This window comes from Trachurus trachurus (assembly GCF_905171665.1).
Source record: "Trachurus trachurus genome assembly, chromosome: 12".
NCBI lineage: Eukaryota > Metazoa > Chordata > Actinopteri > Carangiformes > Carangidae > Trachurus > Trachurus trachurus.
Window position 1 is genome coordinate 1,529,493 of NC_139908.1, and position 17,137 is coordinate 1,546,629.

Consider the following 17,137-nt stretch of genomic DNA (forward strand, 5'->3'; position numbering starts at 1 on the left):
TCCCACTGCACCTGAACACACCGAGCGTCAACTTGGGTCTCGACTCCGCCAGACTTTGAATTAGATTTAGTTTTACAAACATGTCGGCTTGTTGAAGTAAATAAACTTCTGTGTGCATGTTTGAGTCTCCATCTGACGCTGTCTGTGGCTTTGAGGGATGGAAACAGCCTAAGCAGCAGAACTTCAATCCGCTCCCATTCATCGTTGCCGTGGCGACGCGGGGACAGACACAACTACCGCAAAATAGGAGACATTAAACTGGAAACCTTCAGATTCCTTCTTTTAGACCTGAAATGTTAGAAACATACTGCCACGAGTTGAATTTGCCCGGAATTGTCCTTTAACTGTCTTTTAAAAGAATAGTGAGTGTTAGATTCTCTAATAGACCCTGGTGTTGAGTTCCAGTCCTGCGCTGCTTGTACTGAGAAGGCAGCTTGGCCAAAGGCATAGTAGAGTATAATAAATAATTACCAAAGTGTGTTTTGTTGGCGTTTTGTGGTGCAGCGCTCCGATCAGTCGATGGTGTACTCGAAGGGGTAATCCTGCGTGGGCCCCGACTCGAAGATGACGCTGTCGAACGGGTTCTCAGTCGACCAGACGTCCACGGGGAACCACGAGTCGTACCACGAGGTCGTTCTCTCCGTCTCTGGCGGCGGCGTCGTTGTTGTGGTCGTTGTTGTTGTCGTGGTTGTGGTTGTGGTCGTTGTGGTGGTGCTGGTGGGACCGGCTCGTAACCTCTGCTGACGCAACCTCCGCAGCCGCAAGATCCTGAGCCGCCGCAGCCGCTCGGCCCGCTGCGCCTCGGCGTGCGGGTCCGTCTCCACGGCGACGGCGGCGGTTGTGCGGACGACGGTGGCGGCGGCCGTGGTCTTGGGTTTGGTGACCAGTCGGATGGGCCTCTTGCCGTTCAGAGCCATGATCTGCTTGATGCGGTCCCAGTTGGACTTGGCCAGCGTGAAGCTGCAGGGCGTGGCCCCCGAGTCGTAGCCCACCATGCACAGCCGCGTCTGAGGCGTGTAGCCGTCCGCCTTGGCCGTCACGCGGTACTCGCCGGGGTTCAGCAGCCGCCAGTAGTCGCCGGCCGGAGCTGAAAGGACGGACGAGAGGAGTGTAAGTATGTTTTTCCCAATTAATTAATCACGCACTGCAAAAACTCAAAATCTTTCCAAGAATATTTGTCTTATTTCTAGTCAAAACAAATCTAATTCTACCTAAAATAAGACTCGTCACATTTAAAAAGCAGCTTGTTTTTAGACACTTTTTACTTCTTTCAAGCTGATTTTCAAATCTGATAGTGGAGCAAGTTTTTCTTCCTTATTACAAACACAAAAAAACTTGCTTTCACTGGCAGATTTTTCTACTTATTTCAAGTGAAAATTTGTTTGAAACAAATGAAAATGATCTAAAAACAAGTTCATTTTTAGGTGATGAGTCTTATTTTAAGTGGAAAGAGATTAGTTTTGACTAGAAATGAGACATTTTGACAAGAATTTTTTTTTGCAGTGTACAGTTGCGATTGACATGATTAATTTTAAATATAAAAATATAAATCTATACAGTTGTGCTTGACATTATTCGTTGAATTATAAAAAATATATATATCTATACAGATGTGTCTGACATGGTTCGTTGAATTATAAAAAAATATATATCTATGTAGCTGTGACTGACACACTGCAAAAACTCAAACTCTTACCAAGAATATTTGTCTTATTTCTTGTCAAAACTAATCTCTTTTCACTTGAAATAAGACTCATCACCTAAAAATTAACTTTTTAATGCCATGCATGAACCAACTGTTCTCTCATTGGTCAGAAATCTTACTTGGAAGGAGAAAGAGGAGGTTACACGGGAAAAATAAAGGTCTCAACGGGCCTGAAAATTAAAATCCAACCTGGTCCGAATCGCAGTTGAAGCCCCGGGGTTCCTACACATTTAACATTTCAAAATTCCCCACTTTTTCCAGACTTCTCTGTCTCTGTAAAAATTCTAATAATTTGTGACATTTGAGTAAATAGATGTGTATCATGTAAATAAATCCTGCAATTTATGGTTTGTTTTCATTATTCTGAATTTGTATGATTGTAGCTTGGTACAATAGTGTAAGCCCAAACCAAACCAAATAAGTATTAAGATGAATATATTTCCATACAATAGTAGCAATAGCAATTAACATTTTCACTTGAAATAAGTAGAAAAATCTGCCAGTGAAAGCAGGTTTTTTGTGCTTGTAATAAGAAAGAAAAACTTGATCCACTATCAGATTTGAAAATCTGCTTGAAAGAAGTAAAAAGTGTCTAAAAACAAGCTGCTTTTTTAAATGTGATGATGAGTCTTATTTTAAGTAGAATGAGATTTGTTTTGACTAGAAATAAGACAAATATTCTTGGTAAGAGTTTGAGTTTTTGCAATGTGTCAGTCACAGCTAAATAATAAACAAATAAAGTAAAGTAAAGTTGGTGAGGATCTGGATCATGAACATCACGGTAAGTATCTGCCAATGTACCCGTTCTGACATCGTGGCGTATTCCCTCCACGGACACGGTGGCGTTGGCCAGAAGGTTCCCCTCCATGTCTCTCACTACGCCCTTAATGCCTCGATTTACCTGCACAGGAAAACAGCACAATCCACCTTTTAAAGGGATAGTTCAACATTTTGGCAAACTGGCCCATTGCCATAATCCCTATAGTCTTAGCAGTAGTTGTTGTAGAGGTAAATACAGAGACTGTTGATGAAAAACTGTCCCTGAAGGCAACGTGCATCAGCGGTTTACATGAATTTCCCTCTAAAACAACTCTGTCTGATAACGTTGTGTTATTATCTCATAGCGTGGTGAATGTGCAGGTCACAACTTGTCCACCAGAGCGTTGTGGAGTTGTTGGATTGTGTATTTGATGAGTTTGATGAGGGAAACCAAGAAATCCCATAATGAGCCTCCGTAGCGTAGCTCTGAGCAGCTCACGGCTCTGCTCCGCCATTCTAAAAATAGCTTGCACCGACAATTAAAGGTAACGAACCTACTGCTATGACTATAGGGATTATAGTTTAAATTTTACCCCAATTTTGAACAATCCCTTTAAATCACACTATTGATCCTACAGCTTGAAGTTTCTGGTTGCAATGGTCGATCTTTCTACTGTTGGTAAGATGCATTTGTTCATTCAGCTTTAAGTTTTTCATTGGGGACAATGTCAATTGTTATTAGTTGGGTATTTTGTTTGGTAGAGAAAGAATTGAAGATAAGTTTTTTGTTTGAGGTTCTTAGTTTTGGTGTTGTTGCAAGTCCGTTTCCCTCAGGTAAGTTTTGCAGAAACTACAGATACAGGTAAGACTTTAAAGACCCAGTTTGCAGTCTAGAGCAGGTATGTCCAAACGTTTCCTCAAAACACTGTGTGGCTGCTAGTTTTTGTTCCAACCAACCGAGAGCACACAGTTTGACCAATCAGCTCTCTGAAGACTGAGATGGTGGAATAGTTTGGTTATACCTGGTCTAGAGCGATCGTTCGGTCCTGACCGGTGGAGGTCAAAGCTTCTCACCTGCTCCATGAAGGACAGCAGAGCCTCACGGTTGTTCTCCCACTCCAGAGGCAGCTCGCTCTCGTGGGGAAACTTGTCGCAGCCCAAGAAGATGGAGAGCTCGAAGCAGTTGGTGTGCAGGTAGCTGAAGTCGTTCATACCTGAGGGAGGACACACACACCGACAGCTTCATACCACTTCTGAAGACTGACAGATGGTCGGTCAACTCTCTAATCTTTCTACTAATCCCATAGATGCCGACCAGAGAATAATTACTGTAAAACTCCCAAGTCCCGCTAACGGGACGAGATCGGTCAAAACGGAGGGTTCAAGCAAAGACGCTTTATTTTGGTTCAAGCTAGCTACATCGAGGGTAGGTTAGCTTCCTGTTTCAAAGTAAAAGCACAAATTCTATCGTCATGGTTTTCTGTATGTAAAGGGCAACGGGTGTTTTATTTTGTGAACGTAACTGGAAGTGCGTTGGTCACAACGGCTAGCTTGAGTAGCGCCGAATTCGTCCGAACAAAATAGTAAACAGCTGGTATTTAGACAAATTAACGACACACTGCTGATCTAAACGGCTACTTTCTCACTAAACATGTTTGAAATGTGGATAAAGTGAAATATTTACAGAGTTTAGAGCTAAAATGAAATTAGCTTCTGACTGCTGATTTCACCCCGGGTAGGAGGCAGGCTAACACTACCCATACACTTCCAGCGTTTGAGCTAAGCTAATTAGCGACTTTAGGTGGAGGCAGGCTAACACTACCCATACACTTCCAGCGTTTGAGCTAAGCTAATTAGCGACTTTAGGTGGAGGCAGGCTAACACTACCCATACACTTCCAGCGTTTGAGCTAAGCTAATTAGCGACTTTAGGTGGAGGCAGGCTAACACTACCCATACACTTCCAGCGTTTGAGCTAAGCTAATTAGCGACTTTAGGTGGAGGCAGGCTAACACTACCCATACACTTCCAGTGTTTGAGCTAAGCTAATTAGCGACTTTAGGTGGAGGCAGGCTAACACTACCCATACACTTCCAGCGTTTGAGCTAAGCTAATTAGCGACTTAAGGTGGAGGCAGGCTAACACTACCCATACACTTCCAGCGTTTGAGCTAAGCTAATTAGCGACTTTAGGTGGAGGCAGGCTAACACTACCCATACACTTCCAGCGTTTGAGCTAAGCTAATTAGCGACTTTAGGTGGAGGCAGGCTAACACTACCCATACACTTCCAGCGTTTGAGCTAAGCTAATTAGCGACTTTAGGTGGAGGCAGGCTAACACTACCCATACACTTCCAGTGTTTGAGCTAAGCTAATTAGCGACTTTAGGTAGGAGGCAGGCTAACACTACCTATACACTTCCAGTGTTTGAGCTAAGCTAATTACGGGCGATACGGCTCTATCTCCCTTGTTACTGCACGCACAGTGGAAAGGATGGTGTCTATCTGCTGGTCATGGACTCGGGAGTGAGGCAAGACACGAAAAAAAAAAATTAGGTGTATCCCTTTAAGAAATCAATTGATAAAGATACAAGTTTGTAATTCAAACTCCAAACATCTACAACAAGAAGAACCAACCAGAGTGTGATCTAGTTTCTCTGTGACTTACTGCCAACCACGGGCTTCCATGTGGCTCTGTTGATGATGCCCTGTCCGGCCGTGAGGTCGTCGCCGTGGCAACCGCCTCGCTGCGTCTCCGTCATGGTCAGGTGACTGTGGGCGTAGGACATGGCCAGCCAGCGGAACATGGCGTCGTCCGGCGTCTCCCTCAGAGCGCCCTCGTTCTGCCGCTGGATGCGAGCCCACGTCTCCTCGTTCATCTCCGTGTTCACCCGCCAGCGCCGGTGGTCGGTGAGCTTCACGTAGGCAGGAAATAAATAAAAAATGGTTAGAGGCCATGAATTATGATGGTGTGTTTATGTAGAACTCGGAAGATGGATTTTCCAGATTCCCAATCGGCGACACAATCGGATTACAACTAAGAAACTTCGTGGAACTTCCTGAAACCTGAGCTCTCAGTCCAAGATTACGACTTCTACCTGTAGACATGTTGTTTTCACGTAGAAACTATCACATAGTGTGTAGTTATTGGCTGCTATGGGATGCTAACTACAACAATAGTTAACCAAGGCGTTGTTTTTGGTACTTGTAACCAACTTGTAAGGCAGTATAATCTAAGGGTGTATTCCGACCTGGCTCGTTTGGAGCAGTTGTTCTGAAACAGGGAGCGTTTAACCACAACACAGAAATTGCACTTGGATTTTATACATTTCCAGGTCTGACAAGGTATGGAAAATGTAAACTATTGTATGGTAATATATTTATCTTAATACTTATCTGGGTTTGGTCTTATCTGAAGTTATTTGCATTAATTATTTTGTATGCAGTGCACTATTATACCTAGCTACAATCACCTGGAAATTATTTGGTGACATACTGGCATACAAATTCAGAACAATGAAACAATACATGACAAATTGCACGATTTATTTTCATGATACACATCTATTTACTCAAATGTTACAAATTATTAGAATTTTTTTTACCGAGAAGTCTGATAATTAGGGTCTGGAAAAAATAAGGAATTTTGAAATTTTGGGAGCTGTGATTGGGACCGGGTTGGATTTTAATTTTCAGGCCCGTTGAGGCCTTTGTTTTCCCTGCGTAACCTCCTCTTCCTCCTTCCAGGTAAGATTTCTGACTAATGAGAGAACAGTTGGTTCATGCATGGCATTAGTTTACAGCTTTGGACCGATTGGGACTGTTACTGTGTGAAAACAAACGGCTCATGAATCAGAACAAACACAAACGAGACGATACCCCCCCAGATAAGAGTTGTGTTGGTTGAACGGTCAGACTCTTACAGAGATGGGAGGACGCTGCATGTCAAACGGATACGCCACCAGTTTCTCTCCTCCCTGCAGATTCGCTCCCAGAACGAACGGCGTGCGCTGCATCCAGGAGATGACGGCCTTCGTCTCCACAGCCAGTTGCTGAAAGGAAAACCAAGTGTGAACTAAACATGAAAATCACTTTTGACATGTATTTCAAAAACACATGATTTCTCATTTTATTTTATTAATTTGTATTCCTGTCTCTATTCTGAAGGTTTTTACAGAGGAGATTGTTGATATATCATTCATACAACGTTTTATTCCAAAAAACAAAAACAAAAAAAGCTAAATTTGATTTTTTTTAGGGCTGGTGACAGTATTTTCTCATTTACAGAGTGATAAAAAGAGATATCCAGAATCCTCCTCTGGAAAAACTTCTGACTCTAATATGTCAATAAAATAAAACAAGAATTTTGAAAGTAGCTTTATCCATTGTTCAGATTTCAGTTCTGGAAATGTATGAAAATTTGCGCATATTTCATTAGATATTGCCCCATTTACATATTTAAACATAAAATTTGACAAAACTTGTAATACAAAAAATATTTGTCTCAATCTGAGTGATAAACTTGGGAAGTTTCATGGTGATATCTGTTAGTTAATTTTTTTTTTTTTTTTTTAACCTTAAAATACATAAAAAAAAAACCATAGGCGGAGGTTGAAGGGTCATGGATGTTGTTAAAATGCATTACGAGTCCAAAAAATGGACTTTCATTCTGAAACTCGGGACATCCAGAGATTACCCAAAGATACACCTCCTTCGCAAAAATCAAGCCCCAGTGACCTTTCATCTGACCGTGGGGAGTTGGGAAAGTGTGAGAGGTGGACGACAAAAATGTCCAGGGGTAACATGAGGGTTTGGGAATTTTTGTCCACTGACGAGAGAAAACAAACTCACGGAGCCGTTGAGGAAGTTCTCTGGGAGGGGGATGTGGTGGTTGGGGACGATGCGAGGGACCCAGCCTCGGTCCTCGGCCCCCCACAGGACGCTGTTCAGGTCGGGGAAGTTCTGGAAGATGTCGTAGCCTTCTTCAGTCCAGTGGCCCAGAGCCCAGTTCCCCATCTCCGAGCCCTGAGGGACAGAGACCGAGACCACGTTAGGAGTCTGACTGTGGTCGTGGTGGTGTTGTTACCTCCACCTGTGTCCTACTGCTGGAAACCACATATTAATCATGTCAAAGCAAAAATAGCAAAGATTACTGCAATTTTGGGGAAATCAAGACACATTCTGGACTATATATTCTGTATAATGCACTCATACTTCCATATCTAAGCTACTGTGTGGAGATATGGGGTAATACCTACAAGTCCAACCTACAGCCGTTATGAACATTACAAAAAAGAGCAATAAGAATCGTCAATAACACTGGATATCTTGAGCATACAAACGCATTATTCATAAAAGCACACACTCTGAAATTCACCGATCTAAACACAAGACTGCACAAATCATGTACAAAGCAAGATATAACCTTCTTCTGAGTGAGGTACAAAATATGTTTATGGAAAGGCAGGGTGGGTATAATCTGAGAGGGGAACTGCATTTTAAGAGAGTTAAAAGAATAGTTCACTCAAAATTGAAATTGCACTCATTATCTACTAACCCTCATGTGGACTAAGGGCTGGGAGAAGTTTCAGAGTTTTGTAGCTTCTCGAAGCTTCTGCTACAAACAATCTTGAAATATAGACTTATTTAATTTTTTTCTGAACAATTTCTCATGTCGGGGCTTCAATACAAGAGGGACATTACAGACGAGCAGCATGGAGGTATTTGGATGTTTTTTGGTGTGTCTTTTTGTTAAGAAGACAGTTGGTATCCATTTGCAACCGTCATATGGACATGCACTGCTACGCCGAGACCCCCTGTAACTCAGAGAAGCCACGGAGGACTCTGAAACTTCAATTTGGGTGACCTATCCCTTTAATATGTTAGAAATAAAGACTAACCATCTCGTAGGCCAGCTCGTAGGCGTCGGGGTTGAGCGAGGGCACCAGGTGTATCCTCACTCCGTCCACCAGGCGGCGCACTCGGGGGTTCTCGTCGTTGTACTCTTTACAGAGGAACTGCATCAGCAGGAGGACGAGCTCCCGGCCCAGCGCCTCGTTGCCATGGAGACCAGCCGTGTACCGAAACTCAGGTTCACCTGGAGACGAAAAATTATCAGTCATTTATAAACAAATTCCACCTGGCCTGATGCTGCTGTTGTCAGGATTGCATCATGGGAAAAGAAGTGCTCGGTTTTGAAGTTGGAGGAAAATGTAGGTGGAATTACCACCGATCACCAACATCTTTGTATTATTATATTATATTTTGTTTGCCATTTTATTTAGTTTCTGGTCCTTGCATTGTTTTACATCTTCCTCCTCAATCAAACTTTGTGGCCAACGTTTCCTGTTGGATGGAGTCATGGATCATTACCAGAACATTTACAAAGCTTGTTTAAATTGGAGGAAGAGGATAAAACAGACTGAAGCTTGATTTTAAACATTCATTTGCAAGGTTGAGCTTAAAACAAATGTGTATTTCTGTTGCAGGTGTAAAAGTAGCTATGGCATTCACAAAGCAAGGAATTGAAAAGTTGTACAAGTATGTCTCAGTTTAAGAAAATGTTTAAAAAAGAAAAGATAAGCGTCTACAAAAAAGAAGAAGGCGAAAGAGAAGAAGAAGGGAAAAAAGAAAAGATAGATAGACGAGTGGTGTCCACTGCTATTTTGTTTGTTTTTTTGTCATTACTATGTTTCATCATCTTTAATATTTTGAAACAGAATAATATTGGTGTTGAAGTAAGACAATGTAATTATAACAACAGAGAGGGGCAGCTACTAGAAGTTTTCTTCATCCTGCTCCTTTTCATTCATGGTGACTATGTGTAGCTACATTATGTAAATACTCTATGTGCAACTATGTGAGAATGTAAAACATGAATGAAATAAATCGAAATGAAATGAAAAAAATGGAGTTTGTGTTGGTCTCACTCTAATTTGTCTAATTTAGCACCTAAACATACGGATGATGACTCATTTTATCTGGTTGGGAACCATGAAGCACGCGCAGCTAGGCCAAAATAAAAAACTTTGACGTGAAGCGGGACTTTTTTTTTTTTTAAGATTTCTACATGTTTCATCTAATTGTGTACTAATGTCTGTATGTGTTTTCTATGATACCTGCCTTAGGACAACGGATGAAAAGCAACTGTGCTAACGCTGGTATATTTATATTGATGCTTTTCACTGATATGTTGATTAATGAGCATTGTCCTGATCAAATAAATAAATAAATAAATCAAATAAAAATAAGCAACTTTGTACCTGACTCGTGCTCTCCGGGGTTGTCGGAGATCTCCATGGCGTACATCTTCAGGCCCTGGGAGCTTTTACCGATGTTGTAGATCCTGGTGATGTTGGGACACTCCTCGTTGATCACCTTCATCATCTGGACGAGAGAAACATGGACGTCATGTTGGACTGTTTACAGAATCATTGGTTTGTTAGTTTAGTTTAGTTTAGTTTTTTTAAACTCTACACTGCAAAAACTCAAAATCTTTCCAAGAATATTCGTCTCATTTCTAGTCAAAACTAAACTCTTTCCACTTAAAATAAGACTCATCACCTAAAAATGAACTTGTTTTTAGATCATTTTCACTTGTTTCAAACACATTTTCACTTGAAATAAGTAGAAAAATCTGCCAGTGAAAGCAGTTTTTTGTGCTTGTAATAAGAATGAAAAACTTGCTCCACTATCAGATTTTTCTACTTATTTCAAGTGAAAATCTGCTTTAAATAAGTAAAAAAAAGTGTCTAAAAACAAGTTACTTTTTATGTAAGGAGTCTTATTTTAGGTATAATGAGATTTGTTTTGACTGAAAATGACATTTTGCCTAGAAATAGGTCAAATATTCTTGGTAAGATTTTGAGTTTTTGCAGTGTAAACAACAGACCTGTCTCATCTCCTTGTAGTTGTGGTGTCTGTAGTCCAGGTCGTCCGATGGCGTCACCTCGTTCTCGCTGCGGTAACTGCCTGGAAGAAGCAGCACAGTGACGGGTGAGAAGATCCTGCTGCTCCGGTGTTGGTGTGTTAAAGGGATAGTAGCATTTTTTTAAAGTGGGGTTGTATGATCTCCAAATAGCCCCTATACTTTAATTGCAGTAGAAGACTCTCTGCACTCCTCCTGTTAGCAACGCCAGCCCATAATAGCCCTGCCCAGAGATTTACAACATACAGTGTTGTGAACAGACCCAAAGAAACGGCCTATTTTCACGGCCTAAAAGAGGTTTTACCTGAAAAAAAAAATACACAGTTCCATTGTTCGCTATAATATAATTTTTTCCAGCCCTTCAAAGTGCAGGAAAAACACAGTTTTTATTTGGACCTAACCAACTCACGTATCCCTCCGCCCAGGGTTAGCGCCCGCCGATCAGCAGTTGGTTCGGTCCAAATAAAAACTGTGTTTTTCCTGCACTTTGAAGGGCTGGAAAAAATTATATTATAGTGAACAATGGAACTGTGTATTTTATTTCAGGTAAAACCTCTTTTAGGCCGTGAAAATAGGCCGTTTCTTTGGGTCTGTTCACAACACTGTATGTTGTAAATCTCTGGGCAGGGCTATTATGGGCTGGCGTTGCTAACGGGAGGAGTGCAGAGAGTCTTCTACTGCAATTAAAGTACTTAGGGGCTATTTGGAGATCATACAACCCCACTTTAAAAAAATGATACTATCCCTTTAAAGGACAATTCGGGGCAAATTCAACTCAGGGCTGTATGTTCCTAACATTTTAGGTCTAAAAGAAGGAATCTAAAGATTTTCAGTTTAATTGCTCCTGTTTTGCGGTAGTTGTGTCTGTCCCCGCATCGCCACGGCAGCAATGAATAGGAGCGGATACAGCTTCCGCTGCTAAGGCTGTTTCCATCCCTCAAAGCCGCAATTTTTTTCCACAGAAAAAAAAAAAAAAAATCTGCAGAGAAACTCCTTCATTTCACCAATATTTAGTTCTGATAGGCTAGTGCTATTCCCCTCTGAGTCCGGGGTTAGCTGTTATCAACATCCGGGGTCTGTAGGTTGACCTACTGACCTCTGACCTGGATGATGTCATCTCTGAGCTTGTTGCTAGCACTAATGCTACGGTTTGTTTCTGCGTGTTTCCGACTTGTCAGAACAAAATGAGCAGCTGGATGAAGTTCAGCTTCCACAGGCTTCCTCTCCTCAACCTGGACTCACTAAAGCTCCGGCTAGTTGAGATAAAAATGGACCCGAATGCCGAAGCAGAATGATTATTATCAGAACGAGCCGCTCAGAGCTCAGAGATGACATCATCCAGGTCAGAGGTCAGTAGGTCAACCTACAGACCCCGGATGTTGATAACAGCTAACCCCGGACTCAGAGGGGAATAGCACTAGCCTATCAGAACTAAATATTGGTGAAATGAAGGAGTTTCTCTGCAGATAATGTGTTATTTAGAGGCTGCATTCTGCTGCCCTGTAGAATCCATTATACGGATATACGCGCCTCTCGGCTGGAGCTCATTTCATCACAACCACTTGGAATGACCCCAAAGTTATCTGGGGGAGGAAATGATCGGATTTTATGATAGAAATAAGGTCCAGATTGTAAAAAAAACGGTAATTATCCTTTAAAGTATATTGAAAATGTGTCTCAGGACCGGTCTGAGTTCTGCAACACTAGTTAGTTAGTGCCGAGTGTGTTTCTTTCTGCTGCTTGTTTTGGGAGATGATGGAAACACTGAGCAGATTGTCTGTGGTTGTGTAACTCTGTTAAACACTGAGGTTTTGAGGTTCTGGTTGTGAAACAGGGTTTTTGTGTGTCATCGTTCTTCACTCAGAGTTTGGCCAAAGTTGTGTTTTTTCTTCCAGCTGTGACTCATCAGGTCATTATGAACCTTTCAAAAACCCATGAAACATGAAAACTCAACAACAACGTTTTTGTAACTAAGCTTCTTGTGGGAGACTTAGTTTTTCTTTTCTTTTCCCTTTATAGTGTTTACTTGAACTTAATTCATCTGTACCAGTTCTCTTCTTTTGTCTTTTTATTTTTTAATTTTGTTATTTCTATACCTTGCACAAGGTAGCCTATGTGATTATTATTTCTTGACTGTGCTTCAGTTATTTGTTATATATGTTATAAGCCTTTCGGGTTTCAGACCTCACCTGCACATTTCTTTTTCACTGCAAAAATTCAAAATCTTACCAAGAATATTTGTCTTATTTCTAGTGAAAATGTCATTTCTAGTCAAAATAAATCTAATTATACTTAAAATAAGACTCATCACGTTTAAAAAGCAGCTTGTTTTTAGACACTTTTTAACTTTTTTCAAGCAAATTTTCCACTTGAAATAAGTAGAAAAATCTGACAGTGGAGCAAGTTTTTCTTTTTTATTACAAGCACAACAATCTTGCTTTCACTGGCAGTTTTTTCTACTTATTTCAAGTGAAAATTAGTTTGAAACAAGTGAAAATGATCTAAAAACAAGTTGATTTTTAGGTGATGAGTCTTATTTTAAGTGGAAAGAGTTTAGTTTTGACTAGAAATGAGACATTTTGACAAGAAATAAGCCAAATATTCTTGGAAAGATTTTGAGTTTTTGCAGTGTTCATATCTTTCTTACTAGTATGAGAGATAAGTAATGTTTTTTTTATTTTATTTTTTATGTGCAAATAAATAAATAAATAAAGCCTGTGGAGATACTGACTGGGCAGCTGACAGGCCAGGACCTCGGCGCGGAGACACAAGCTGCCGTTCCAGCTCTGGGGAAGGATGCGCATGTAGCGAGCCACCACCGGCGTCGTGAACTGGTTCATCACCGGCGTGTCCTTGTCCACGTTTCCATAGAACAGCTGGACGGAGACGGACCACCACGGAGAAGAACAGAGGAGGTGAGGAAACATCCTGGTTCAGACAGCATCAGTGTTGTTGTTGTGTTTTGTGTATTTCCACCCACCCACTCAGCGTAGCCGTCGTGCAGCACGGTCCAATCACGGCTGTCGTTACTGAAGGACACGAAGTAGGCGGAGACGAAGTCCTCACTGGGAAGACAAACAGATTGATTAGTTCTTAGTTATTAAAAAATAGCTGCAACTCTACAGAGCATTGTTTTGTTTTTTGTCCTTGAGCCTTAAAACCAGCCGTCAGGACTTCCTGTCACTTTGTGATGTCACAACTAAGCCCCGCCCCCTCACCACCTGGACGACACCATCCATCCAACAACTTAGCAGGATTTTTAGTTTATCTGAGTGTTTTAATCTGAGATCTGCTCTGATTTTTATTGGATCACTTTAGAAAACAGTCAGCCAATCAGCCTCCTCCTCTCTTCTGATTGGCTGACAGCGACCTGTTGTTACTAGAGCTCCAGAGAGAAGCTGAGAGAGAGAGGAGATGGAAAACTACACTGAGACGGTTTTTAGATCTCCTCATGGATCAGCCCTTCAAAATAAAAGACAGGAGCGGAAGAGGGAAAAGCTGGACCTTCAAAATAAATCATGCTGGAACCATAGATATCAATTAATCTTTCTCTTAACGGGGACATTTGTAAGTTTTTTGTCAGCATTAGCTGCTGTTCACTCACTATGAAACTTTGTCAAACTTACTAACCAACATCTGTCTCCAGATGTGGAAACAAACTCTCATGTTAACTAACCATGTGTTTTCTTCTACTAAAGTTAGCGCTGCAGTAGTCTATGTCACAGGACGAGTTAAAACTGTGAAGTTTAAAACTTTAGTCTCTGGAGCAACTAGTTTTCACAATGAGTGTTTCTGATGAACATCGCTGGTGTTCGATTACAGTTTTTCAAGCGGGAGTTTGGAAAAACCAGAGTTTCGAGTTGTCTCGAACGCAGCATTAGAGCTTATAACATTTGAAACTGGTGCATTTTGGGGGATGGAGTTTTGAACGGACTCACAGCTGCTCTGAGTTTTTTCCCTGAGTGATGACTCCGCTGAACTCCACCTCTCGACGCGCGTCCACCTCGAACCAGTGGTCCAGCTCCTCGGGCTCGGCGCACCAGGCGCCGCCATACAGGTCGTCCTCGTTGTCCGAGCCCTGCACACCGCCAAGACATACATGAAAATACAGAAACACAGCTCCAAACCCCTTCCTTAACCCACCCACCAACAAACAAAAACACACAAGGCCAATGTGAGGAACTTCTTTTGGGCTTTTCTTAAAGGGATACTTCACTCAAAATCAATAATTCACCAATCATCTTCTCACCGTCATGCCAAGGAAGGGTTTGGAGAGTCATCAAAACTCTTCTCCTCTCCCCTCTCAACGGGTTTTCATATGATGGCGGTGGATAGAGTTCACTTTTGAATTGTCCAAAACACACACTATGAAACATCCAGATACCTCCATACTGTTCGTCCTACTGACCCAAGTGTCCTGAAGCCAAGACATGGAGAAGTTGATCTCTGTTTTTATCCTTGTTGTAGCAGCAGCTCCCAGTGATGTTTGTGCACATGCGTGAGATTTGCTGCAAGATGTTCGTTTATATTTGTAAACCATTGGATGTTTGATGTAAACACAGAAGAACATCTCAACATGGAGGTATCTGGATGTTTCATAGTGTGTGTTTTGGACCAATCAGAAGTGAGCTCTATCCGCCGCCATTATATGAAAACCCGTCACCAGCCAGACCCCCCCTGGAACTCCTAAAGAGTTTTGATGACTCTGAAAGTTCTCCAGACCCTTCCTTGGCATGACAGTGAGTAGATGATTGGTGAAGTATCCCTTTAATTGTGCATCGATATTTGTAGTGTCTCCTAACAAACAGCTTTGAGGATCTAGTGGGAGATGCAGTCCTAGAAGTTTTGTCATGATGGCAGAGAAATCGTGCCAGAATGCGTTGAGTTTTGTGCAGGACTGAGCCTCTTCTGTAGCTACCACATCTAAAGCACATGCTGGATATCTCAAGTTTATATTCATGCAATTCCTGTGGCGTATGATAGGTTTGATGGAGAAATTATTCCAAAAGTAGCTAACAAAACATATGGCGAGGCCTCATTTCATCATTACGGCCCAGCTGGCCTATGGAGCAGACTGCCTGAAGACTTGAGGAGAGCAGAGAATCTGGACATTTTTAAAAGCAAACTGAAGACCTACCTTAACTGAATCTTATTATTTGTATCGTTATAAAACATTTAATTTTATTTATTTTATATATACAGTATATATTTATTTATCATTATTATCTTTTTATTCTATTTTAATTCATTCATTCTTATTCTATTTTATCCTATTACACCTATCTATTTTACTTCATTTTATCTAGTGTTTTCCCCACTGCAAATGATTGAGTGTAAGATAGTGTTTTCCTCGATGTCTCTAAAATCCAATGTTCTAAAATTATTGTGTGAATGTGTATGTGTATGTGAATGTAGCCTATGTGTGTCTCCCAATATGTGTCCCTTATGTTTCTTGTTTTTACTTTGAGCTGACGTGGGCATGAAAAGTGCTGTACAAATAAAGCCTGATTGATTGATTGAAAGTTATAATAGGTCAGCCTGTATCTGGAGTTAATAGTGGCAGTTAGACTGTGTTAGACCATGTAACGCCGCATTATGTAATAATGACGCATTATGTAATAATGTAATAAATCTTCACGTCATTATGTAATAACGCCGCATTTTGTAATAATCTGCCGCATTTTGTAATAAAAATCTTGAACGCAATATGTAATAAACTTTGCCGCATTTTGTAATAAGTTGTTACATTTTGCATCACTTATTACATATTGCGGGTGTTACACTTTTTTATGAAAAAAATGTAATAATTTGGTGCATTATGTAATAAACCACCAAAATGGATGTCTTAATTAGAAAAAACATTAACAATAATACACGCTGCTCGACCTCCCCGCTGAGCAGAGCGGTCTCCTCCGACAGCGGGTCCCACGCGGATGGTAACCGCTCCGCGTCTCTCCCTCCCCCCTTGCCCACCGACAATAATACGCCCGGGTCATGTTCGTCTGTGGAGGGATGACATGGACCACGGTCCGACTGGAGCTCCAGGCCGGGTCCAGCTCTGCTCCAGCAGCGGTAGGGGCGGCTGGGATCACCGCCCCCGGAGCCGCAGCTGGGCCGAGCTGGGGGGGATCGAGCTGTGGGATTTCATCGGGCTGATGATGCTGGAAGTGATTTTGCCTCTGATTTTCACCAGATTTTAATATTCATACTCATTATTAATAATACTGCACAACTGAAAGGTGAGTTTGAGGGTCCTGTGTGCATGGTGAGTGAGTGAGTGAGGTGGAGCAGAGGAAGAAGTGAGAGCTGTCGGATAAAGTTTGTGTTATGCTGTTGTATAGTTACGTTGGGTCGGACGCTACAATATCAATAAAAACATGTGCTTAACATAAGACGTCGGACGCGAAATAGCCGCGGAGCGGAGCCAGTTTCCTTTAACAGATGCGCCAGAGCGCGCACCTCTGTGCCAGGCTCGTGCTCTGCAGCGATTTGTTTATTCATCTTAACAGAGCGCGAGCGAGATTTAACACACACATTCACACAGGCGACACACACATACGGGCTGCACATGATACACATACCCACACACACACACATCTGAGGGGCCGAGGCGCCTGCCGAGCGGCACGGAGAAAAGCGCATCTGGTGGCGTGCCCCTCAGGGAGCACCCAGGTTGAGCACCCTGGGTGCTGGTCAGTGATTTATGACACTGATATAAAGAAGATTTATTACATTATTACATAATGCGT

General features: G+C 41.8%; 1 protein-coding gene across 1 annotated transcript in view; it reads right to left on the reverse strand.

Annotated features, from left to right (window-relative positions):
• Positions 1-483: 483 nt before the first annotated feature.
• The window catches only part of aebp1a (AE binding protein 1a), a 43,893-nt gene continuing 27,239 nt past the window's right edge, over positions 484-17,137 (reverse strand). The window contains exons 10-21 of the mRNA XM_083983610.1: positions 14,327-14,466; positions 13,369-13,453; positions 13,120-13,264; positions 10,353-10,432; positions 9,724-9,847; positions 8,362-8,558; positions 7,313-7,486; positions 6,385-6,513; positions 5,130-5,376; positions 3,539-3,678; positions 2,507-2,606; positions 484-1,087 (exon numbers count right to left, since the gene is read on the reverse strand). Of these exons, the coding sequence (XP_083839736.1) occupies positions 513-1,087; positions 2,507-2,606; positions 3,539-3,678; positions 5,130-5,376; positions 6,385-6,513; positions 7,313-7,486; positions 8,362-8,558; positions 9,724-9,847; positions 10,353-10,432; positions 13,120-13,264; positions 13,369-13,453; positions 14,327-14,466 (2,136 nt within the window). The 3' untranslated portion in view covers positions 484-512. The remainder of the gene's footprint in view (positions 1,088-2,506; positions 2,607-3,538; positions 3,679-5,129; positions 5,377-6,384; positions 6,514-7,312; positions 7,487-8,361; positions 8,559-9,723; positions 9,848-10,352; positions 10,433-13,119; positions 13,265-13,368; positions 13,454-14,326; positions 14,467-17,137) is intronic.